This window comes from Bos indicus x Bos taurus, chromosome 6 (assembly GCF_003369695.1).
Source record: "Bos indicus x Bos taurus breed Angus x Brahman F1 hybrid chromosome 6, Bos_hybrid_MaternalHap_v2.0, whole genome shotgun sequence".
In the NCBI taxonomy this organism is placed as follows: domain Eukaryota; kingdom Metazoa; phylum Chordata; class Mammalia; order Artiodactyla; family Bovidae; genus Bos; species Bos indicus x Bos taurus.
This window is the reverse complement of record NC_040081.1, coordinates 101594467-101618591: the sequence shown is the minus strand read 5'-3', so window position 1 is coordinate 101618591 and position 24125 is coordinate 101594467. Positions and strand designations below refer to the sequence as shown.

General features: G+C 47.1%; 1 protein-coding gene across 6 annotated transcripts in view; it reads right to left on the bottom strand.

Annotated features, from left to right (window-relative positions):
* The window catches only part of AFF1 (AF4/FMR2 family member 1), a 197225-nt gene that overhangs the window by 6141 nt on the left and 166959 nt on the right, over nt 1-24125 (bottom strand). For all 6 annotated transcript variants that reach the window (XM_027544973.1, XM_027544975.1, XM_027544974.1 and 3 more), the window contains 9 exons: nt 21226-22170; nt 11723-11826; nt 10844-11081; nt 8814-8905; nt 8590-8650; nt 5535-5671; nt 4882-4953; nt 4014-4154; nt 1380-1603 (listed from right to left, as the gene is read on the bottom strand). In XM_027544973.1, coding sequence (XP_027400774.1) covers nt 1380-1603; nt 4014-4154; nt 4882-4953; nt 5535-5671; nt 8590-8650; nt 8814-8905; nt 10844-11081; nt 11723-11826; nt 21226-22170 — 2014 coding nt within the window. The remainder of the gene's footprint in view (nt 1-1379; nt 1604-4013; nt 4155-4881; nt 4954-5534; nt 5672-8589; nt 8651-8813; nt 8906-10843; nt 11082-11722; nt 11827-21225; nt 22171-24125) is intronic.

The following is a 24125-nucleotide window of genomic DNA, read 5'->3' as shown; positions in this document are numbered from 1 at the left end:
TGGGTTCAATTCCCAAGTCAGGAAGATCCCCTGGAGAAGGAAAGGGCAACCCATTCTAGTATTCTTGCCTGGAAAAATCCCATGGACAGAACAGCCAGGCAGAGACCCTAGTCCATGGGGTTGCAAGGGTCGGACATGATTTAGCAACTAAACCACCACCAGTGATACCAAAACTTCCAAAGGGGCGTGGTGCAGAAGCCACTTCTCATTTAGTTTTGCCAAGATCAAGTCACAGAAATCCATCTCAAGGAAGAACTGTGACAGAATGGAGAAAATGTGAGAAGAGTAAATAGCTACAACTTCCTCTTCTTCAAAACACTGAACGGATGGTGGGACTGTGTTGGGGCAGTCACTGTGGCAAACGGTATGGAGGTTCCTCAAAAACCTAAAAACAGAATTTCCATATGATCTAGCAACTCCACACCCTTGAGCATGTATCTGGACAAAACTCTAACTCAAAAAGATATATGCACCCAGATGGTCAGTTCATGATGATGCACGACAGAAATCAAACCAATACTGTAAAGCAATCATCAATCAGTTAAAAATAAATATTTTTCTTTAAAAAAAAAAAAAAAGATACATGCACCTAGACATTCACAAGAGCCAAAATATGGAAAGAAACTAAATGTCCCCCCACAGATGAGTGGATAAAGATGTGGTATATATTTACAATGGACCACTATGCAGCCATAAAAAAGAATGAAATAATGCCATCCAGCAACATGGGTGCACCTAGAGATTATCACACTGAGTGAGTAAGTCAGCCAGAGAAAGACAAACACCACATGCCATCACCTGACGTGGAATCTAAAATATGCCAGATGAACTCACCTATGAGACAGAACCAGACTCACAGGCACAGAGAGCAGGCTTATGGTCGCCAAGGGGGAGGGGAGGGGAGGGAGGGTGGAGTCGGGGTTTGGAGTCAGCAGACGCAAACCATGCACGCGTGCACGGAGACGGAAACGGCAGCCCGCTCCAGTGCTCTTGCTGGAGAATCCCAGGGACAGAGGAGCCGGGTGGGCTGCCGTCTATGGGGTCGCACAGAGTCGGACACAACTGAGGTGACTTAGCAGCAGCAGCAGCAGCAGACACAGACCATTACGTATCGCACAGAATGGATACACAACCAGGTCCTACTCTAGAGCACAGGGAACTATATTCTGCAAGCTGCGATAAGCCATAACGGGAAAGAATAAAAGAATATATATATGGGTAACTGGATCACTTTGCTCTACAGTAGAAATTAATACAACATTGTAAATCACCTATAATTTAAAACAACAGCAAAAAGGCCAAAACACCGAAGGGAACACGCAACGTTATCCCCCGCCCAATCCCCATGGCCCGGTAACCACCACCACAGAACCACTTACCTTTGTTCTTCCTGGTAAGGACCTCAGCCTGTTCCCACAGGTCAAAGGCGGTAAGGACGTGGGAAGTGATGCTGACGTAGGAGGATGTCATGTTCTGGATGGTGACGGGGGTGCTGATGGTGGCGGGCAGCGCCCCGCTCCCCACGCTGCCAGCGCTTGACTGGGACCCTATGGAGCTGGCCGGAGAAGGGATCGGAGAGAGGGGGGACGGTGTGCCTGTGCTTCTGGGAAGCGGGAGGAAAGAGGACTGGTTAATCACCTGAACTCCTGCTTCTGGAACCGCAATCCCAGTCACCCGGTCTCTGTACCTGCCAAGATGCCAGTCACTTCTATGAGGTCAGAGGTGCCCTTCCCCTTCGGGGTGCTGGAAATGTATTTCCTAAAACACAGTGGCATAGGACCCTCCAAACGGAAGAAGGAACTGGGGAAGGTGGCCTTCCCTGGACACAGAACTGGGTGGGCGGATCCGTATTCCGGGTATTCCTGGGCCCTCTGCATCTGCTACGCCCATGGCCTGGAATCTCTTCTCTCCCCACCCTCTACTGCAGCTTCTCCTGGGAAGACAACACTTCCCCTGAGAAGATGGGCCTCATCTCTGATATATTCCTTCTTTCGTCCACTCAAGAAACATCCCTGAGCTCCGACTCTGCACCTGGCGCTCTCCCAGACCCTGGGGACACGTCGCAGCTTCCTTCCTGTCGCCTGGCCTGTCTCCTTGCATTTGTCACGTCTCCTCTTACTCTTCTATTCCTTCTCCTGCCTCACGAGCACCGTGAAGACAGGGACCGTGTCTGACTCGTCTCTGCGTGTCCAGCACTTAGCACAGCGGGTGCTCTGGGTAAACAGCTGCGGAACGTGTGACTGGCTGAACAGGGGACAGTCCCTGAGGAGGGACTCACAGCACGCCCTCTGCTCTCCTCGGGACCGTCCACCACACCCGCAAGTGCACACTGACATGGATCAAACGGGAGAGCAAGTGCAGTCACTCAGGCCTGAGGACTGAGGCACAGGAACGGAAAGACGGGCCAGCGGCTGTGCCCTGGCGGCGTGGCAACAGCCGCCCTCGGGGTCTGTGGGTCCTCAGGGGTCCTAAGTGTCCCCAGCAGAATGCACGCTTTGAAGGACTAGAGTAGGAGCCCCCCCAGGGCAGCAATTCCTGTCTGCTTTGTTTACTGAGGCTTTCCTGTACCTACAACAAGGTCTGGTACAAGGAAGGGGCTCACAGATGCCTGGGGAAGGAGTGATCTAAATCACGTGACTGATACAGAGCAAGAAACAGCATAGGATATCCCTACCGTGTGGAGTCTAAAAAGAAACGATACAAATAAACCTAGGGACAAAACAGAGACTCAGACTCAGAGAACAAACGTACGGCGGCTGGGGGACGGAGGGCGGGAAGGGAGAGTTAGGGAGCTCGGGATGGATGTACACTCTGCTCTACTGGAAACGGACGACCAAGGGCCTGCTGAGCGGCACAGGGAGCTCCGCCCAATGCTGTGTGGCAGCCTGGATGCGAGGGGGTCTGGGGGAGAATGGACACGTGTGTATGTACGGCTGAATCCCTTTGCTGTCCACCTGAAACTACCACAACACTGTTAATCGGCTGCACTCCAACAGAAAATAAAAACTTCAAAAAACAAAGTGACTGACAACCTATTATTTGAGAAGAATACCTCAGAGGTGGGAGCCATTTTCAGAAGTAAAGAAATTCGTTCTCAATCAGGACTGTCTTTTTTTAAGAGAAGCCACGTGGGAATCTCCTGTTTTCAACCTGCTGGAAATGGGGCAGGCTTCTAGGTGATGCTCTTAAAATAGCAAAACCCATCAGAACTGGGAGCTTTTCAAGGAGGATGACCAAATTAAAAAAAAAAAAAAAAATACTAGACAAGAAACTAAAGGGCAGGAAATTCTATATCTTCATCTCAGAAACACCTGCACAAGGACTCTGCTTTTCGACAGTTCACAGGATAGACGAGCAGTTCACAAAGTGGGGGAAGGAATTTAGCCTGAATTGTTTTCTTTCTTTGTATCTGTTGCAGATCCTGAAAAGGTGGCAGGCAACTGGTTCTGCACACTTCTCGTTTAGTGAAATGCCCAGACGGCATGCTGTACAGAACAGCGGTCCCCAGCCTTTTCGGCACCAGGGACCAGTTTTGAGGAAGACAATTTTTCCACGGACTTCGCGGGGGAGTGCGTGCGGGCGGGATGGTTTCAGGATGATTCAAGCACATTGTTTATTGTGCATTTTATTTCTATTACATCAGCTCCACCTCAGATCATCAGGCGTTAGATCCTGAAGGTCAGGGACCCCTGAAGGTCAGGTCTAGAAGGATAAAGGACTTTGTCTCTGGTTCCGCTGGCTTTGCCTGTTGCATCACTGGGCATATCTAAACATCCTCAGAGGTCTGAAATATGGACCTTGTATTCTTTTACAATTATCTCTTTATGTTGCCCAACCAGCAAATATCGTGATTTCTAACGACTCCTCAAAAAGGTAGAGATGTGCTGGTGATTTCAGTTGAAGGAGCAAGACCGCACATGGAGTATATAATTTTTGACATGCTGAAGGCACACAAGAGTCACATAAAGAGGGCATTTAACACTGGGAGTTATTTCAGTCAGGCTGGCCATTACCTTGCGATGCATGGAGAAGGTGCCTGGGCAACCTTGGAAGAAGTCTTGAAGAAGTGTTCGTTAAGCGTGCGGGAATACTTTATCGCCATATCTTTTTTACAACGAAACATTGCCATGTTCAAAATGGACTGGCAACGCATGCTGTGAACATAAACATAAGTGGAAATGAAGCACTGCCTTGGAGACATGCCTATCGCCACTACAGAGAGTGAGCCACCAAACCTTTTCCACCACTGGGTTTTCCTCAATTAACAAGAGGAAGAACATCAAGAACCTCCCTGTACTAGCATCAGAAGTAAACACAGGTGAAACAGCACTGATGTTTGTTGTTGTTCAATCACTAAGCTGTGTATGTCCATCTCTTTGCGACCCCCATGAACTGCAGCACGCCAGGCTTCCCTATCCTTCACTATCTCCCAGAGTTTGCTCAAACTCATGTCCATTGAGTTGGTGATGCCATCCAACCACATCCTCCTCTGCTGCCCCCTTCTCCTCTTGCCCTCAATCTTTCCCAGCGTCAGGCTTTTCCAATGAATTGGTTCTTTTCCAATGAATGGGCTTCCTTTGGGGCTCAGATGGTAAAGAATCTGCCTGCATTCTAATGGTCAAACACAGATACACAAGGATATAGTTTAAGTCACAAGACCAAAGAATCTGAGTTGTCAGTAAAATGGCAGTAGATGACATCTCATAATAATCAATCACCAGTGAGATTAACCCCTTGACACACATCCTCCCACTTTCTGGTACTGATTCCCCTTTCATTAGTATTTTCATTTTAAGAAAACAAGCTATCAAACTCTCTTGGTAACATCGAGAGATGCAAAAGCAAATGTAATACTCTTTAGACAAAGGGAAAAATACACACCATAGAACAGCAAATATCTTCTCCTGTGTTGGCGTTGTGGCATCTGAGAAGGATTTTAATGACAGTATGAACCTATAGGAAAACAGACATGTCCATCAAGTCAAACAGGCAATCAGAAAACTCCAGGCACAAAGACACCTTATGATGTCTGTCTTAGTTTCATATTGATTTTTCCTAAAGATGTGGCCACGAGACAGCAGCCCAGAAGACAAACGAGGCTTCAGCGTGACAAGTCACGCCATTCTGAAGACGAGGCGAGGACATGCCTGCCCTCTCACCTGCCCACCTGCTTGAAACCAAGCAGACCTGTGCTCTTACCGAGTCCCCTGCTGAAACGCAGGGGATAAAGGAGAGAGAGCTGCAGCGGAAACAAGAGGGCATCTAAGAAAGTCAAGCTGGAAAACCCGACCCCCTCCCTAAAGGGACTGGCATTTCACCGTTCACTTGGCCGGACCGAGGTATTCTGGTCTAGCACTTCATCTGGAACACAATTTCAGTTCACGACCAGAAACAAAAACCAACCAACTTCCTGCATCAGCGACTTCTGAAAGACTCCCCTTTGTTAAGCTGTCCTCACACCGAAGTTCACATGGATTCAAGCCATAAAGGTGACGACAGGAAGTGCTAAGAGGAAGACACGGGCGGGCACTCACTTAATGAGGTCCACGGTCTCCGAGTAGATGGAGTACGCCGACTTGGACGCGGGGCTCTCCGACTCCAGGGCGACGCCGCACTCAATGAAGGACAAGGCAGCCTCCAGGTATTTAAAGGCCTTCCCTACCTTGTCCGTCTGTGGGCGAAGAGCACAGCCCTTGTCAAGCCTAACACGGACTTTTACTCAGCTTCTCACACATATTCTCTACAGAAACCGGCCCCCACCGTCTGAGCTGAACTACGGCTGGAGAGAAGTCGGGGACAGACCAACTCAACCATGATATCCAAAGCCCATCCGCTCTGACCTACTGAGAACTTTCTTCCAGAAAAATTTCAGTAGGAAAGAGAAGACAATCTTGTAATAAGATTCACTTCTCAAAACGTACTGAAGTACATACTCAAGCTAAGGCACCAAGTACACGGTCCCCTCCTTACTAGTGTGCAGCTGCCCACTATATGATTTTCCTGAAAAATGGGTTACACTATACATCTAGAATAATGCATTCACGGTTTCTTTGTATGTGCTGCACTTTCTCTCTTAACAAGTAAAAAAAATGTTATGGTTTACAAGCATCTCAGGTATCATGTCGAATAATAATCTTTTGATGTATTTTACAGCCCAACAGATCCTCTCTTTGGAAGCCTGGGTTAAGGGCTCAAGGCAGTCCTCTGGGTCAACAGGGATAACGTTTCAGAGTCCCTCAACAGGAATGCAGATGTATGAAAGCAACCAGATACTGGCGGTCACTTAAGCCTGAATACACATTTTGGTCACTTAACACTCTTCTCACTTGGTGGAATTCAGCCAGCTCAAGAGACGGGCGAGAGCCTCCACTTTCCTCTCCACGCGTGTATGCAGCACATGATGTAAGAGCAACTGGTCAACATGACATGTGCAAGGCGTTTCTGCTAACGCCTCTAATTTGGTAAGTTCAAAAGACTGAAAACCATAAAGACGCAAGTGGAGTGTAAGGAGATGGTGACGAATCGGCAAAGAAACATGGTCTGGCAAAGAAAGATGGCTGCTACCTTTCATTTTAAAAAATAACTTGATTTTAAGACATTTCTTCTAGAGAACCCAGGCTCAGAAAATCAGTGACAGAAAGAATAAAAATCCAATCAGCATGCCCCAAATAATCAATCGTAAAGGGCCTTACTGGTTTGCTTCACTGGTGGGAATTTAACTCTTCCAATTTACTTATCCAATACCACCTCTTTCATGGAATTTTCAAAATTTATATTGGCCTCAGGGTAGAAACAAAAATAACTATACTAAGGCAACTTGCCCATTCCCACTTCTTTGAGAATTCTGTGAGGTTCCTAATGATAATATTCCTGTGATAACTCTATGGGGCTCCTGGGACACTGTTAAAGGTGATACGTGCTGTGTTCACGTGCTCAGTCGTGTCAGACTCTTTACAACCCCACGGACTGTAGCCCGCCAGGCTCTTCCATCCCTGGGATTTTCCAGGCAAGAATACTGGAGTGGGCTGCAGAGTTCTAATTTCCTTACCCAACAATAAGTAAAAGAAGAAGAGAGATGAAATACACTCCTCTCTACTCAGTTATGCACTTAACTATTTGGTGTGAATGATGGACATGTTTAAGACATTGTGTGATTAAAGGAAAACATAACAGAGAGGCTGGTCATTCAGGTTTCCATCCAAACCAGCATATTTTGAGGGTAGAATGAGTTAATATTGTTTATTAAAACGGATGCAATAGCCATAGGAAGGGAGAAAGAAGATGTGCATATGTACAGATGAAATACGACACACAAAAAAGTTCGCTGGAGTAGTAATCTTGTTTGAATAATGAGGGACTCTAGTGCTCAAAGTGCCCAATGTCAAGATAAGCTGTTGATGAGTGGCAGACAGACTCCCTAATATTTACTCTATTTCAAAAACCCAAAGACTCATACAGTTCTCACAACAGCCTCGGAGAAGGGAAAGGAAGAGGCTGGGACACGCTGTTGTCTGGTGCCGCTTGAGGCATCTCAATCTGACTAAGGTCATCCCGGTATAGTCACTGTGCAGATAGCGCCTAACTTTGCCTGCAACCCTCTTACAGCAGCCGGCGTGGGAAGGACTCTACCCTGATGAACAGGGACCTGATGAAAAGGGACTTGGCCCAGCCCTCCCAAGCCTGAGAACAGATGCCAGTCCACAGACGGGGGGTGCAGAACACTGAGCGGGCTGGGTGTGGATTCTGAGGCCACCACGGATGGATCCCATTCAATCCCCGTGGACTGCCGGAGTTCGTGGCTATGTCTGCATGTGGCAGAATCAAAGCAAAGGACGCTGTCGTGGTACAAAGTTCAACATATGGTCTCCGTAGGGGTTTGGGTGTGGGGAATACACCAAGTATATAAAACCCCAGAGTCTTAGATGTTTAACTATGACAAAGGGCAAGCCTTATCTGACTATACTGCAGCGGAGAATTAAAAGCATATTTAATTATGTATGCAACTAACAAAAACTGCCCCCTTCCAGAAGGTCCAACAGCCACCAGGGAAAGAGAGTTCCCTGCTTGTTTACCAAGAGAACCATCGGCAGCCTCACCATCAAATTTCCTCTGATGGCGTTGGTCCACTGTTCACTGTTAGTCTCTCTGGGGCTTTAAAATAAATTTTGGAATGCAAACAGCCTACCTTACTTTTTGAAATGTTTTGGGGTGAACACAAACTGACCAGCTTGCAAAAAGCAAGAGTTGTGTTTCACATCCAAAGAACAGATTCAGTGGGATAAGGAAGCACTTGTGTGTATTACATAAAACACCGTCAGGCAGATCAACTTTCACTCATGTAGACACGAAACGCGCGCTGGTACTATCTGCCCACGATCAAACGGAACCCATGAAGCCACACTGGTGTTACTCCTCGAGTTCCCCTCACCCCTCCCTGATTCTGACCCTGCTGATGCTCTCATGCCCCGCGCTGCCCTGCCTTCCCCCACCAGCCCCCTCCACGGTTAGCGGTGTGGAATACGGCAGAATGAGACGGCAAGGATTTTATCAGAAAACATTCCACCCAAGGGAGAAAGAGCCAAGACGGACCACTAATTCTGCTTTGTCCTTCAACCTTTTGGCTTCCTTCAGGTGAAAATCGGCTTGTTGTCTGAAAGAGAAGAAAAAGACCAGGAGTGGGTCACAGGAAGCTACAGGTACTGGACTGGAGGGAAATGACTAGAGGCGGGAAAGGACAGGCGGTCGGGCGGTGTGAGGGGAGGCAGGAGGGGGAGGAGGGGCCGAGACGGAGGGAGCTGCACCCAAGGTCTTACTTGTCAAACTTCACGTGAGGCTTCCCTGGTTTGGAGTTACCATTTGGCAAAGAAGGCACTGGAAAACGGTTTGCAGTATCTCCAGATGATCCCTTGAAAAAAATCATCACATCGATCACCCTCTCACATTTAAGATCACTGACGCAAACCTATTTGGTTGGTGCAAACGTAATTGCGGCTTCGAACTGTGAATTTTAAATCATTATAACTAGGCTCGAACACATCTTTATTAATCAAAACAGGAACTACTACAATCAACACATTTTTGCCCATGAGAGATAAGTGTATTTATTCCCATACTGTAAAAATCCATGCTGTGGGATTCGATGGACTCTTGGAAAGCATTTTCTGACTCCTGCTGGTGTGGAAGCATTTTCCCTGCAAAAAGTTGTTGACATGCTTAAAGAAATGGTAGTCAACTGGCAAAAAGGTCAGGTGAATATGGCAGATGAGGCAAAACTTTGTAGCTCAATTCATTCAACTTTCGAAGTGTTGGTTGTGCGACGTACGGTTGGATGTTGCTGCGGAGAACTGGGCCCTTTCTGTTGACCAATGCCGGCTGCAGGCACTGAAGTTTCTGGTGCATCTCATCGATTCGCTGAGCATACTTCTCAGATGTAATGGTTTCGCTGGGATTCAGAAAGCTGCAGTGGACCAGACGGGCAGGAGACCACCAAAGTGACTGTGACTTTTTCCTGGTGCAAGTTTGGCTTTGGGAAGCGCATTAGAGCTTCTTCTTGGTCCAACCACTGACACCGCCAGTTGTCACGTACAAGCCACTTTTTGTCGAACGCCACAATCTTATCAAGAAACGGTTCACTTTTGTTTTACAGAAGATGACACTTCAAAACAATGATTTTTTGATTTCCGATCAACTCATGCGGCACCCACTTACCAAGCTTTTCCACCTTTCCAGTTTGCTTCAAATGCCAAACAACTGTAGAATAGTCGACGCTGAGTTCTTCAGCAACTTCTCGAGTAGTTGTAAGCGGACCAGCTTCCGTGACAGCTCTCAATCGGTTGTTGTCAACTTCGATGGCCGGCCATCATGTTCCTTATCTTCAAGGTTCTTGTCTCCTCTGCAAAACTTCTGGAACCACCATTGCACTGTACCTTCATTAGCAGTTCCTGGGTCAAATGAGTTGTTGATGTTGCAAGTTGTCTCCACTACTTTACCACTCATTTTGAACTCAAATAAGAAAATCGCTCGAATTTGCTTTTTGTCTAACATCATTTCCATAGTCTAAAACAAATATAAACAGCAAGTAATAAGCCATTAACAAAAAACACAAAGTGAGAAATATGCATTAAAATAATGTATAACAGAATCACATTGAAGAATATATTTCAATACCAAACGGCAAATTTCAACAATGCAAAACCACAATTACTTTTGCACCAACCTAATACTATTTCTCTAAATTAGCCCAAAAGGAGCTCAAAAGAGAACTCAAACACTGCACACTTTGGCTTAGTCAAGCATTTTCTCAGCTAGATTCAACTGAAACTGTAGATTTTGATTGTATCGGGGACACAGAAAAGCCATAAGACAAGCATGTTCAAGAGAACAGATTATCAACAAACCAAATTTAACACTTACTCTTAGGCAACACACACACACACACACTCTATTACCCATTCCAGATTAACAGGAAGAAAGGAATTTGTATTTGAAAAAGGAAATTTTTCCCATTATCACTAATAATGGAAGTATTTGAGATCAAACATCCAAGCCAAGAACTAACCAGAGTTATGTTTTACTGCAAAACTCTGGATAGAAAATTAACCCAAGCATGTATTCTGTATTTGCACGTCTGAACCATCTTAAGAATAAACTTCCAACTCAATGTTCATGTAACAGGAACTGTTTCTTACTCTCCCTCTGGCAAGTGGAGATTTAAGCACAAATTATTCATTCTGGCTTTTACAAGTGATGAAATAGCTCTGAACTACCATCAGTCAGGACTTATTTGAGCATTTAAAGATACACCGACGTATCCCCTTTTCGACATGACCGTGTCCCTCCTTACTTTGTGCTCTGTGGAGCTTCCAGAGACCTTTCCCTCTGCTTTTCTGTGTTTGGAGGCAGAAGGGTCTCTGTGGCTGCCCTTGGCACTACCGGCACTTTTTTGGGGGTCCTGGCAGCCGGGGTCTTCCTGCCGTGGCCTCTTCTGTGCAGGCTTGGCTGGCTTCTGGGAGGATGAGGATGACACGAGCGAAGGGGGAAGCATTTCCTTCTTTGAGGGCTCAGAGGAGGGCCTGGACATCCTGGAACGAAACACGAGGCAAAACTAAGTTAAGGCAGAACATGAACCACACAGCTTTGTTGTTTGGCTTAAAAGGACAAAGTAGCTGTTGACACAAAAGATTAAGATATCACAGAGCATGAAATCCATTTTTGTGGAAAGGCCAAATTTCAGAGCCTTTTTTTTTTTTTTTTAAACCTTTGAAAAATCGAGTCCTACCTATGAGTAGTAAATGAGGTTGATAAATGTGGTTGTGTAACTTGTCACGAAGCTTGCAGAGTCTGCCAGTGGTCTTAACCTTTTACCCAAACAGCTCTGTCTGCAGCAGCTGCCGCACAACCTGTACCTCCTCTCTGCCCCCTTCACATCGGACCCCCTCCCCTTTCTCTCTCAAATCTCTGTTGGTTTACATGGTGACACGACTCGCTCACTTTTGCCAAGGCTTTTTGTGCTTTTGATAAATCTAAGTTTGCTGACAAACCAACTGTTCACTCCTCTAAGGTCCTCGCGGAGGAAAACAAAACAAATTTAGCGTATCGTCAAAAGGAACCCCAAAGAGTTGACTCTTCTCTTATTCTATTGCAGAAGGAAAACGTCTGCCAGGGCACGTGATCCAGGAAGCTTTGATCGCCTTTGCAGACTGTTCCTAGCCTCCATACTCACTTTGATTTGGAAGATTCCTTGTGGGAAGAGGAAGACGACGGCTGTGACTTGACTTCCTTCTCCAGCCTGACTTTCTTGCTATCGTGGTCTTTCTCTGCTTCACCCTGTTATTGTATAAGATTAAACTGTTACGAACACGACTGTACAGACAAAATAGAGGAAAAAAATATACAGCAAAGACAAGGAGAACAACGAGACTTGTGGGAACATCTAAACGCACGTGGCAACCTTTAAGCACCTACACTGCGTTCTGGGAGAGGGAGGCGGCAGGCCGTACAGATCTGATGTGATTTACACTGAGACAGACCTGTGCTTCAGGAAGGACTATTCCTCACACCCAGGAAAAGAAGGATACCCAGAAAGGAAAGAACCAGGTTTTCCTCTTCCCAGGAAGCACAACAGTTGTGTTATTCCATGACAACATGTACATCCAGTTTACAGAGGGTCCTTCCCACAGGCCTAAGCTCACGTGATGGCCTGTGGGGAGGAGTTACTAGCTTCTAACAAGGACAACCAAGTGATCAGTGGGGGGGGGTCCTTCAATCAGCTCAGGTGCATCAGAACTAAACTCCTCTGACAGCTCACCAGGAAAGAAATCTGGGACACCATCAGCCAATCTAGGCCAATCCCTAAAAAACCAAAATCCTCTCTTAGAGTCTTAACTGGGAAAAACATTTTTCACGTGATCCAATTGTGGGAGGCCCTGGTTTTCACCACAGTCTCTCCCTTGTTCTCTGAATGTCTCCAAGAAAAATGAATAAATTAAGATGTGTGGGCTCAAGCTCTGCTAATAAACAGTGTGGCCTTGCTCAAAAGTAGGGAAAAGGCAGAGACACACCGTACCCTACCCCCTCCGACCCCCGCATTCTCCAGGCACAGGTGCTCAGGAGTGTGTCTCAATCCAGCCCTTAGCAAACTCTGCCAAAAACATTTATCTCTTGTTTCAAAAGATAAGGTGGCTTATAAGGATATTTAGTTTTCATCTCCTGGTGTGCGCACAGAAGAGGGGAAAATATGGGTGGAGAAAGAAACTCTGAGCCAAGGCTGGTACCCCTGGAGACAATCCCGCACTGTCTCACACTCTGTCCCAGAGCCAGCAAGTCCAGAGTGACAAGTGAAGTCAAGAACTTTGTGGAAAAACGGAGAATGTAATTATTTTTCTACTGATGAAATGCTGAAGTGCCAATATTTTAGATACACTGGAACTATTTAATATTGCTTTCACTGTTTTTTCCTTTTAATATTTTTTAACGTGGCTACTAGAGAATGTAAAATTATGAAAATGTAAAATTAGGTCGCATGATATTGCTACTGTTCTTTACACTTTTCTAGAGGTGACATGCAAAATGGACCTTGAACTTCCAATGAGCTGAGGCAAATGAAGAACTATTCGATGTACAGGTTAGATAAAAGAAAAACAAATCAGTCGCTCGTGATGAAAGACTGGGGGATAAACAGATCTTGAAGGACCTAGCAAGGAGCAAACATATAATGCAAATAAGCACATCCCACGGGCACAACTGAAATACAGCAAGTGATTTCACATGGCTGTTTGTTTCTCGTGTGGCAGCAGCACAAGCCCTGGGCACACGTCAAGAGAGATGAGAGGGGGGCCCTGGCAGTGGCCAGGGGGAGCCTGCTGGGGCTCAGCATGTAACTCACCCTCCATTCAACAATTCACAATGGGAACACTTTACAGGTACTCTGGATGTTGGCAGAGAAAAACAGAATAAACCGGAAACGACTGGTTAAAACAGAACTCTTCTCCTAGTGGGAACCCTCATCACTACACCCACTGTGCCTAACAGGCTCTGCTACCAACGGCCCCGGTGAATTTCTCTTGAGTTTTAGATTAAAGGCCACACAGCTGGCGCAGCAAACATTGCAAGAGGTGGGAAATTTATCTTTGGGAAAAGTCACAGAATGTGCTAAAATACCCAGAGAGATAATTAACTCGCACACGAAGTTAATTACTAATACACTGTGTCTCAGCTGGTAAAGAATCCGCCCGCAACGCGGGAGACCTAGGATCGATCCCTGGGTTGGGAAGATCCCCTGGAGAAGGGAAAGGCTACCCACTCCAGTATTCTGGCCTGGAGAATTCCATGGACTGTATAGTCCATGGGGTTGCAAAGAGTCGGACATGACTGAGCGACTTTCATTTCACTTTTTTTTATAGGGTTGTTTTGCTGTTTTCCCAGCCACAGCGCACGGCACGTAGCATCTTAGTTCCCTGGCGAGGACTGAACCCTCATCCCCTACAGTGGAAGAGCAGAGTCCCAATCATAGTTTGTTTGTTTTTTTTTTTTAATTTATTTTTTTGGCTGTGCTAGGACTTCATTGGCACTCAGGCTTTCTTTAGTTGCGGCAAGTGGGGGGCCACTCTTCATTGCACGGATCGGGCTTCTCATCTTGCAGAGCACAGGACCTAGGGCACTTGGGCTTTAGAAGTTGCAGCTCACGGGCCCTGGAGCGTGGGCTCAGCAGCTGTGGTGCACGAGCTTTCTGGCCCCGCAGGAATATGGGATCTTCCTGGACCAGCGATTAAACCCATGTCCCCCGCACAGGTAGGTGGATTCTAAGCCCACCACTCTACAAGGGAAGTCCTCATACTGCTTTAAATAGAAGGCATCTCCAGGCAGTTAACACCACAAAGGGTAAGTCCTGAAGATAAAGTTAAGTATAAATGGCCCACAAGGTTATTTTCTAAAGAAAACAGCAAACTCCAGAGGCAGAAGAGTTAATTTTTGTTTGTATACCTTCATGCTGCTTAGGACATGCTAGTTACGACTAGAAGCCAAAGTGGCAGGCCTTACAAACCACACATGAAAATATGATTCCTAGTGAGTCAATCCTCACAAACTGGTTTAACTCTGGCTTGTGCCAACTGGTGACTCAAGAGAACAGACCAGAACCAAGGATCAACTTTGACACCAGCTTTAACAACTGTGCTGGCACTTACTGGAATAATCTGCTTTATACTGACATGCAGCAACTTAGAAGCCGGTAATATTCTGTCGGCTGGTAGAAAGGGTTAGGTGCTCAGTCGTGTCCAACTCTTTGTGACCCCATGGACCATACCCCGCTAGGTTCCTCTGTCCATGGGAGTCTCCAGGTAAGAATACTGCAGTGGGTGGCCATTCCCTCCTCCAGGGGATCTTCCCAACCCAGGGATCGAACCCAGGCCTGCTGCATTGCAGGCAGATTCTTTACCATCTGAACCACCAGGGAAGCTGGTAAGCCATTACACCAATTAAGCAAAATTCCCTTCTGGTGACTGTGTCTGCTTTGATGGAGTGCGCTCCTATGAGCCTGGGGTTGGTATTTTCGCACTTGGAACGCTCTCATCCTCTGCAGGAACAGTCCCAGAGGCATCCCTGAACTTTCTCCAGTGGCACGGGAGCCAGCCTACACTACCTCTCCAAGTGGATCTAGGATTAGGCAAAGGGCCACTAGAGACGGAGTTGTCTCATCCGGGGCGGCGGGGGCGGGGGGGGGGGGGGGGGGGGGTGGGGCAGACTTGATCCAAGACTGGAAAACAGAAGGTGAGGAGTTCCCGAGATGTTTCTGGGTCAAGAGACCATTTGAAAGAGAGGTAAGCACGATGCTTTTTTTCAGGAGGAAAAAGAGTCTCCTCTGCCCAGGGGCTTATCCACAGATCAAGTCTCAGGTCTGGGTCTTGGAAGCTCCCTTTTTTCAGAAAAACAGTGTCTCCATGGTGCCCACATCTCCACCAGGAGGAGGCTCCTCTTGATTGACTTGTTGACTTTTCTGAACCTGTTGGCTCAGGAAGCCTCAGATTACCTGCCAAAGGCTGCTCCACCTGCGGCATGGAGCCAAAGGGCAAGAATGATGACCATAAAAGGAAGCGCTGGGGCTGTGCTCTGCTGAGCCGGTTTCTGGAGAGGAGGCCTCCAGGGCACTCAACTCACCAGCCAGGTACTGCAAGTAAAAGGGGAGTTTGTTGTCGCTAAGTTGTGTCCCACTGTTAAGGCTCCTCTGTCCATGGGATCTCCCAGGCAAGAATACTAGAGTGGGTTGCCATTTCCTCCTCCAGGGGATCTTCCCAACCCAGGAATGGAACTCGCATCTCCCACTTTGCAGGTGGATTCTTTACCACCAAGCCATCAGGGGGAGCCCTCAAGCCTTTCTGGATCCCATCTGTGAAAGGCAGCGGCTGAATAAGAGATACATGGGTCTCAGTGCTCCAGTCCTAAACTCTATCACCCTCTCCCTCGGGGAAGCGAATCGACTTGGTAGCACATGGAGCAGAGCAAAAGTGGAGAGGCAGCCTTTGGGGAAGTTCAGGTACTTGGCCAAGATCTGCCTCTGCCAGAGGCTCGGTGAGACGACGAGGCCGACAAGTCCAAGCTGACCCCAAGAATGAGGGTGGAGACTGAGAAGGCGGGCTATATTCACTGGGCTAAGCACCACAGAAGGGCAAAATGTATCCACTTTCCCCCTTCTTTCTCATCAGGCAAACACAGGCATTAGACTGGCCCTAAAACAGCTCTCCATATGATGTTTTTAGGGTAACTAACAGGCATGAAGAAATTAGATGTAAGTGGTTTTAGGAAATTATAGGGATGACTTCAAACCCTTGATTTTGAAGGATAATAACCGGGAATGTCTATCTGGAGAAACAACCCAAGAGAAAACAGGCTGATCTTGGATAGAAGGGAAGGTTTGAACCAACCATCAAGCAATAAAAATGCACATTTTCCCACCAGATCCCATAATTTCCCTCCCCCTTCTTCAAAACACATGTAAACCATGCACTGCAATGTGCTTCCAAAAGTCTCCAGGCCTCTCGGTCAGTAAAGCAGTTATTCAGAAGAAGGGAAAGACCTGCACGAACGTAACCTCCCTGTTCTGGCATTTGTCTAAACAACTGCTGAGATAGTCTAGAGTTTTGTTTGAAAGACTTCCGTAGGTGACTGAATTAGTTGAGATTATCTATGAGAGGTAACGAAGGACAGAGTCACCCTTGTAACTGAACACCAACAACACCTAGAAAAGCGCCTTGAGCAAGGCTCAGCTCTCGGAACATTTGGTGCTTTTCGAATCCTTCCCTTTGTGCCGCCTTGATTATACACTGTGCTGCGCCTCTAAACTTCAACTTCCCTTCCAAGTCTGGAAAACAGGAAGCCTAAAAATTATATAAAAGAAAATATAAGTTCTAGTTTAAATTCTAAACTGTAATCAGGTTGAAGAAATTCTGTAGTTTATGCAAGGAGGACCATGTAAGTTCATGCCCATTTGCCCTCATGATTTTCTCTACTTTTTCGCATGAAGTGTCCCCAACCGACTACTTTACAAAGTAGAAGAAAAAAATACAAATACACTTCTATAGGCACCACATTCAATGGATTCATCACAGCTGTTAACCACCACTAACTCTCTACAATCATCTTCTCACACTTTTGAGTCTAAAATGGCTTCAAGGATCTGCTGCGTGTGCATGTGTGTGTGTGTGTGTGCTCAGTCCTGTCCGACTCTTTGGGACTCCGTGGACTGTAGCCTGCCAGGATCCTCTGTCCATGGGGATTCTGCAGGCAAGAATACTGGAGGGGGCTGCCATTTCCTTCTCCAGGGGATCTTCCCAACCTCGGGATCGAACTCGCATCTGCATGCATCTCTTGCATTGCAGGCAGATTCTTTACTGGTGAGCCACTGGGAAAGCCCCCTCAAGAATCTGTTAACACTCTGAAAATACCTGTTAACTTTCATGGCAAGAAAGGGATGGGAAGGAGCAGGTACATTATTCAATTGCTCTCACTACTTCTTCATGCAGCTTTTTCTAGTGTTCACACTCCATATGAAGAAGATGAAAGTGAGAAGTGAAAGTGCAGTCGCTCAGTTGTATCTGACTCTTTGCGACCCCATGGACTGTAGCCTGCCAGGATCCTCTGTCCATGGGATTTTCCAGGCAAGAATACTGGAGTGGGTTGCCATTTCCTTCTCCAGGGGAATCTTCCCGACCCAGGGATCGAACCCGGCTCTCCTGCATTGTAGGCAGACGCTTTACCCTCTGGGCCACCAGGGAAGCCCTGAAGAACATGAACACTATACAAATATGGAAGAAAGCACCCAAGCTTAAAAAGAGACCTGGGTGGGACTTCCCTGGTGGTCCAGTGGTCTGCACTTCCAATGCAGAGGGCCTGGGTTCAATCCCTAGTCAGGGAACGAGACCCCACGTGCTGAAACTAAAGATTCCACACACTGAAACGAACACCTAGCACAGCCAAATAAATTAAATTTAAAGAGAGAGAGAGACTTGGGCTGCCCACGGAGCAGCCCCACTCATCAAACAGGGCAGCCACGGTGCCCTGAGCAAGCAGAGTCAGGGTCTTGGCAAGAGAGTGGGGAGCCTGGCCCTCACAGAGAGCACCTGAGGGGGCAGTGTTCAGTCTTAACACGAGCTGGAATCCAGCAGGAAGTAAAACCAATGACACACGGTTCTCTGATCAGGAAGCAACTACACAGTCAGCCGCTGTTGATATTTGTCTAAAGGCTCCTAAGTAGTGTTTCTAACTAGTGACATACTTCAGACCAGGAATTCCTAGATCCATGATGTCTAAAAGCACCACCCTGGAGAGATTTCTCAGTCCAAACCACTAGCTCTGTACAATCCTGCCCTGGTGACAAGCTTCTGCTCCAGAGCCTTAGGTATTAGAAAATCTGAGGAGTTTTCTGCCTACAGTGCAGGAGACCCAGGTTCAATTCCCGGGTCGGGAAGACGCCCTGGAGAAGGAAATGGCAACCCACTCCAGTACTGTTGCCTGGAGAATCCCATGGACAGAGGAGCCTGGAGGGCTACAGACCCCGTCCATGGGGTCACAAGAGTCGGACACGACTTGTGACTAAACCAGCACCACCAATCTGAGGAGTTAGATGATATGAGGGGAGTGGGAGGGAGGTTTAACAGGGAGGGGCCATATGTATATTTTGGCTGAAACCAACCCAACCTTGTAAAGCTTATCCTCTAATTTAACATAAATTTTTAAAATGTGGGGGAGGGGAGAATAGTAAGTAAAACAAAAAAGAAGAAATAAAACCACCAATGGGGAGCATGCAGGGTGGTGCTCATCCCTCCACCAGTAGCCAGGGCATCCCCAGCAGACAGGGACGTGCAGCCAGGATTTGGAATGACCGGTTCAGACACTGATCCTGTCACTCCCACAGCAAACAGGCAGGCTGTTCCCAAGGCCAGACCGCTCAGCTGTTTGCCAGAGGTTTAAAGCAAGCATGTACTTGCCTAAGATGAGGGGGTCATTACCTCTCTATCCTTTGAACAGGAAGATGAATGAGCTGCCCTAGCAGAGCTCAGCCAAGGGCTGATAGCTGGCTTCCCTTGGTGGAGCTAGACAGAGCTTCTAGACTTGCGCTGGAGGGTGGACTGAGCTGACAACCATCCAGGGAGACTCCAGTTCCCACCTGGTTAGTAAGTGCTTTAGAAGCTAATACTTCTCCCCACTCGAGTTGATGCTAAAGGTCAGCCGTGGAGACTAGATAACATTGGGGCTGGCCAAAAAGTTCGTTTGGGTTTTTCCATAAGCTGTAATGGAAAAAAACTGAATGACCTTTTTGGCCAACCCAAGGTTATGGTAGCTGGGAGACAGGTGATAAAAGACTTCCCAGGAGGAGGTAAAAAGAGTGTATTTTTCAGGCTTTCTCGGGCATGTTAGGTGTAGGCACCATTTCCCTAGCCTGGTCCATCACAATTTTCTCCATCAAGTTTCACACCTCTTACACACACACATTGTTTCAGAGGGTATCAGGGGACTTCCCTGGTGGACCAGTGGTAAAGAATCTGCCTTCTAATGCAGGCGATATGGGCTGGATCCCTGGTCAAGGAACCAAGATAAGATTCCACATGCCTTGGGGCAACTAAGCCACAACCATAAAGAAACTCCCTCTGCCTCAGCAAAGACCCAGCACAGCCAAAAAGAAGGGAAAAGGAAAAGTTACCAGGCACGGGAAAATGTCTGCTTCTAGCTGAAACAGCACTGCCAGTTAGCGCACTGGATCCCAGCCCCACGGGGCTCGCCCGCTGCAGTTACGGTAGCAATACACACCCTCGCGGCTCACTGGACAAGGTGCTGGAGAAACCGTCGCCTTTACTGTTTGGTAAAGTCATGTTATATTTTTAACCTCATGGAGTAATCAGTCAAATCAGACATGACAGCAGGCTTCATGATCTTTCTGTCCTTGTTATTCTTAGCTCAACTTCCGTAACTGAGAAGTTTTTTATGTATCTGCAGGAGTGTTAAACTTTTTATTCCTTCTCGGCAGGAAAGAGTTGGCCCTTCTTGTGTCTTTCATTTTGAATCTTGGATAGGTTGGTTTGGGAATGTCACTGGGGCAGGGGGGGAATTCACTAATCTCTCTTCACCCAGAAGCAGTGAAAAAAATACATCGAGAGCTTAGTAATTCAGAATAAAAGTTGAAAGGACACTGTTCAAAATACCAAACACTATGCTAAATGACAGACTACTTCACAATGCACCATAAGAGCCTATATTGCTCAAAAAGATGCCCTAACCATCTCTGTAATAGCTCTAAAACTTTTTCCCACAATGCCCTGCTTATTATTAAAAGTCATTCACAGAGGTCATAAATTCTTAAATATGGTGGTTTCAAATTAACGAGGTGTGTTACCATGAGTTAAAATATGGACATAATATCAGTATTAAAAAGATCAAACCACAGGAGTAACATTTAGTGTATATCACTTCTGTCAGTAAATCAGAATAACATTTCATTCCATATAAGGTTTTAATTTCTAGAGGAAAACCTAATGGGCCAGCACCTCCCCGGTAGTACAGAGGATAAGAAGCAGCCTGTCAATGCCAAGGAACACAGGTTTGATCCCTGCTCTGGGAAGATTCCACAGGTCATGGAGCAGCTAAGCCCATGCGTCACAACTGCTGAGCCAAGAGCCTGGGGCCTGCAACTACAGAGCCAGTGCTTCAGAGCCTGGGGCCTGCAACTGCTGAGCCAGTGCACCTACTGCTCATGTTCTGCGATAAGAGAAGCCACGACAGTGAGAAGCCCCCACACCACAACTACAGAATAGACGCTCGCTCTCCATAACTAGAGCAAAACCCACGTGGCAACAAAGACCCAGCACAGCCAAAAAACATACATAAAAATAATAAAAGAGAAAACCTAGTGGGGCGGGTGGTAAACACCAATGTTATCCAAATAGATAAAACACATACCCTTAATGCTATATTATTCTAAAGCAGTATGTCCTTCTCAATGACTGCCTCATCTTTATTTCAGCTGAAGTAATCTGGCATTTATTAGCACTTATCTACATGAAAGACTAACTGCTACTAGTCACAAAAGCAACATGGAATCCAAAGATTTCCAGCCTCTTCTAAGACAGTTCAGGGTTATGTGAACATAATCCTCTAAGACAATGGAGCACCAAACAGCCCCTGGTGTGCAGCAGGCACGGTCCAGGCTGGAGGGGAAGGTTAGTCTCGCACACTCACCTTTCTCTTTTTGGCTAACTTGCTGGCGTTTTCTGAGCTTCTCTTCTCAGGATCTGGCTTCTTCCCTGCTGGTGGCTGTTTGTCTTCTGGTTTCTTGGGGCGGCTGCCCTTCCCTGGGGGCTGGGGTATCCGAGACAGGAGGTCGAGTGTGATCTTCACCACCAAGCTTTGTGGCGGCGGAGCGTCCCTGAGCGGGGAGAGCAGCTTGGTGTCTCTCGAAGGCACCGGGGGTTTGTCTTTGCGGCGGTCCTCCTGGACCACCACAGCCAGCCTGCAGCCACTAGTCCTGGCGCCGGCGCCGCCGCTGCCACCGCGGACAGGGCCCTGGCTCTGGGTCAGGGGAACGAGCGCAAAGTGTTCGGGGCTCCGGTCCTCTGCCGCCGCGTCCTTCGGGGGCGCCTTCGGGGGGCCGCTGCGGTGCTTCTTCCGGTCGCTGGGGGTGGGCACCGCCGGCTTGGGCTCCCGGCTGTCTGCGGCGCGGGGCCGCCCTTTCGTCTTCACCTTGGGCTTGTCTTTGGAGGGCTGGTCCCTGGAGGCCGGGGGAGGAAGTCCGGGCTCGCTCTCCACCTGCAGGCAGGCACGCGCATCTGCAGGCGCATCCGCGTGCCCGGGGGCGGAAGCCTTGATGGGCTTTTTCGGCTGTTTGCTTCCCACGGTTTGCCGCTGGGGGGGCTCCTGCTGGGCAGGGGACTTCTGACAGCTCCTCTTGCCCGCGTGGGGGCCTTCGGATGGGACCCGGGGGGCTTTGCTGGAGCCTTTGGGGGGAGGCTCTTTGGACTCTGGGCGCTCGTGACCCGCGGTGGCGCTGTCGCCGCCCTTGCCCTTAGTGTCCGGGGGTCGGGCCGGGGGCTCCGTGCTACCCGGGGCCTCGGTGGGCACCGCGGGCTGGCTGACTTTGGTCAGCCAGTTGTCCAGCTGCCATTTGTTGGTTGTCGGAGGCTCGGGCTACAAACAAGGAAAAAGAAGACAGGGTTAGCTGAGCAGTAACGATACTGCTCCTCTGGGTTAGTCACCCACTGCTACAGGACTGTCCCGGGGAGATGCAGTCACTCCAAACCTAAGAATTCAGGCCCTTTTGATCCCCCTCTAATTGCAGATTAAATCCTATAACAATTAACTCTTAAAACAATCTTCCCATTGTTCATGCTGCAGGAATTCCAGCTGTAGCAGACACTGACTAATAATAGACCATTAGATACTGACCAGTGCTGACCACTGTCAACTGCTGAGAAATCTGTGTAATAAAGATTTTGTTTCACTGCTAATTACAGTATAATTTAAACAGAATTTTCATTCTGACTTGTGAACTATCCTATCAGGAAATGATAGGAAAGAATGAAGAGCAAAAAGAATCCTTTTATCAAGGATTTTCAGAAGAAGGTCTTAGTGGTTATGGATGGGTTTCATGGTTTATCCCTTTTTTTGTTTTTTGTTTTTGACATACTCATCAATTGAAAATGACTTTTTTCAAGACTTGATTTCATTTCTCAATGTACTTAAAAACACTAATACATGACAGTTTATCACAGATACACTGTCTTCTGAATTTCAGATTTTACTTCTGGGTAAAAAGAACTAAGTGAGTTCACATTAGTCAACCATGAGCTCCCCCTTTGAATTCTTTAAAAATCAAACACGAGGCCTCTTGTTACAGGTAGTCTGGTCTGAATGAGCACCTGTTTTTCTAAGAAACACAGGGAGGCCCCAGAGCACACAACTGAGAGCAGTGAGATTATACTGATTATCTGTGCGACTCACTAGGAGAATATACAAAAGTCCCGGGCTTCTCCTGTTTTCCTAACAGCAGATACCGTGCTGAAATCTTTGCTGCTGACTACTGGTGCATCACATTCTCTCTCTCCCCAACTGGGCTTCTACTTTTAGTCTTGCACACAGTGGTTGGGGTACGTGAGATATTTATTTCGGCACTTCTAGTGGTATCTTGGGGCTTCCTGGGTAGCTCGAATGGCAAAGAATCGGCCTGCAATGCGGGAGACCTGGGTTCGATCCCTGGGTTGGGAAGAGCCCCTAGAGAAGGGAATGGCAACCCACTCCAGTATTCTTGCCTGGAGAATTCCATGGATGTTGGTATATTACTGTACCTATATATTTTATGTTATTTGGGAAAATATTCATGTGTGAACAGGGTAACTAGTGATTACTTTCTTTTTCAAAGGGCAGTGTAGCACTGGCATGCTGCATGTTTTTCTTAAGATCCATTCTGACAGGTGGTTTGTATGACTAAATTATTGCCATAACACTCCGGGAAGTTAATTGAAAGATATCTCAATTTAACTGATTACATTATGGATAAGGCAATCACTCCAGTAAGTGGATGATATTTTATAAGACTGCTGCTAATGATTTTCCCAAGTGGGATATCCCAAATGATTCAACTCATTAAAAAAAAAAATTCAAATGTAATATGTCTAAGATATGTAGATATAATGTAAAGGGTTTGGGACCAGGAAAAAATTTTAGGGAATAAACTGGTCAGGTAGCTAGTTTGGCCTTAGTATAATGGTAGTAAAACAGAACTTAGAGGAACTCTAAGGAAAGAGGGCTACAGAATTTTGTTGTTGTTTTCCTGCGTAAGACAATGTATCTTCTTTGTATCTCCCTCCACTTATACCAACTCTATCCCCCATGCTCTTATTTGAATTTCAGAGCAAGGAGGGAGGGAAGAAGGAAGAGCTACCCTAACAAAGTCCCACATGATTTAAAACTGCACTGAATACTCTAACAAGACGGGATGGCTGTTTAGGGTAGAGAAAAGATTCACACCCAACGTCTACTTGTCAGACACTGTTTCTTGCAAAGACTTGAGGGGGTGGTAGTTCTAACCCACTGGGAAGGAGCCAGATCAGAAAAGGTACAGGGCCCCCTCATCAGGGCTATGC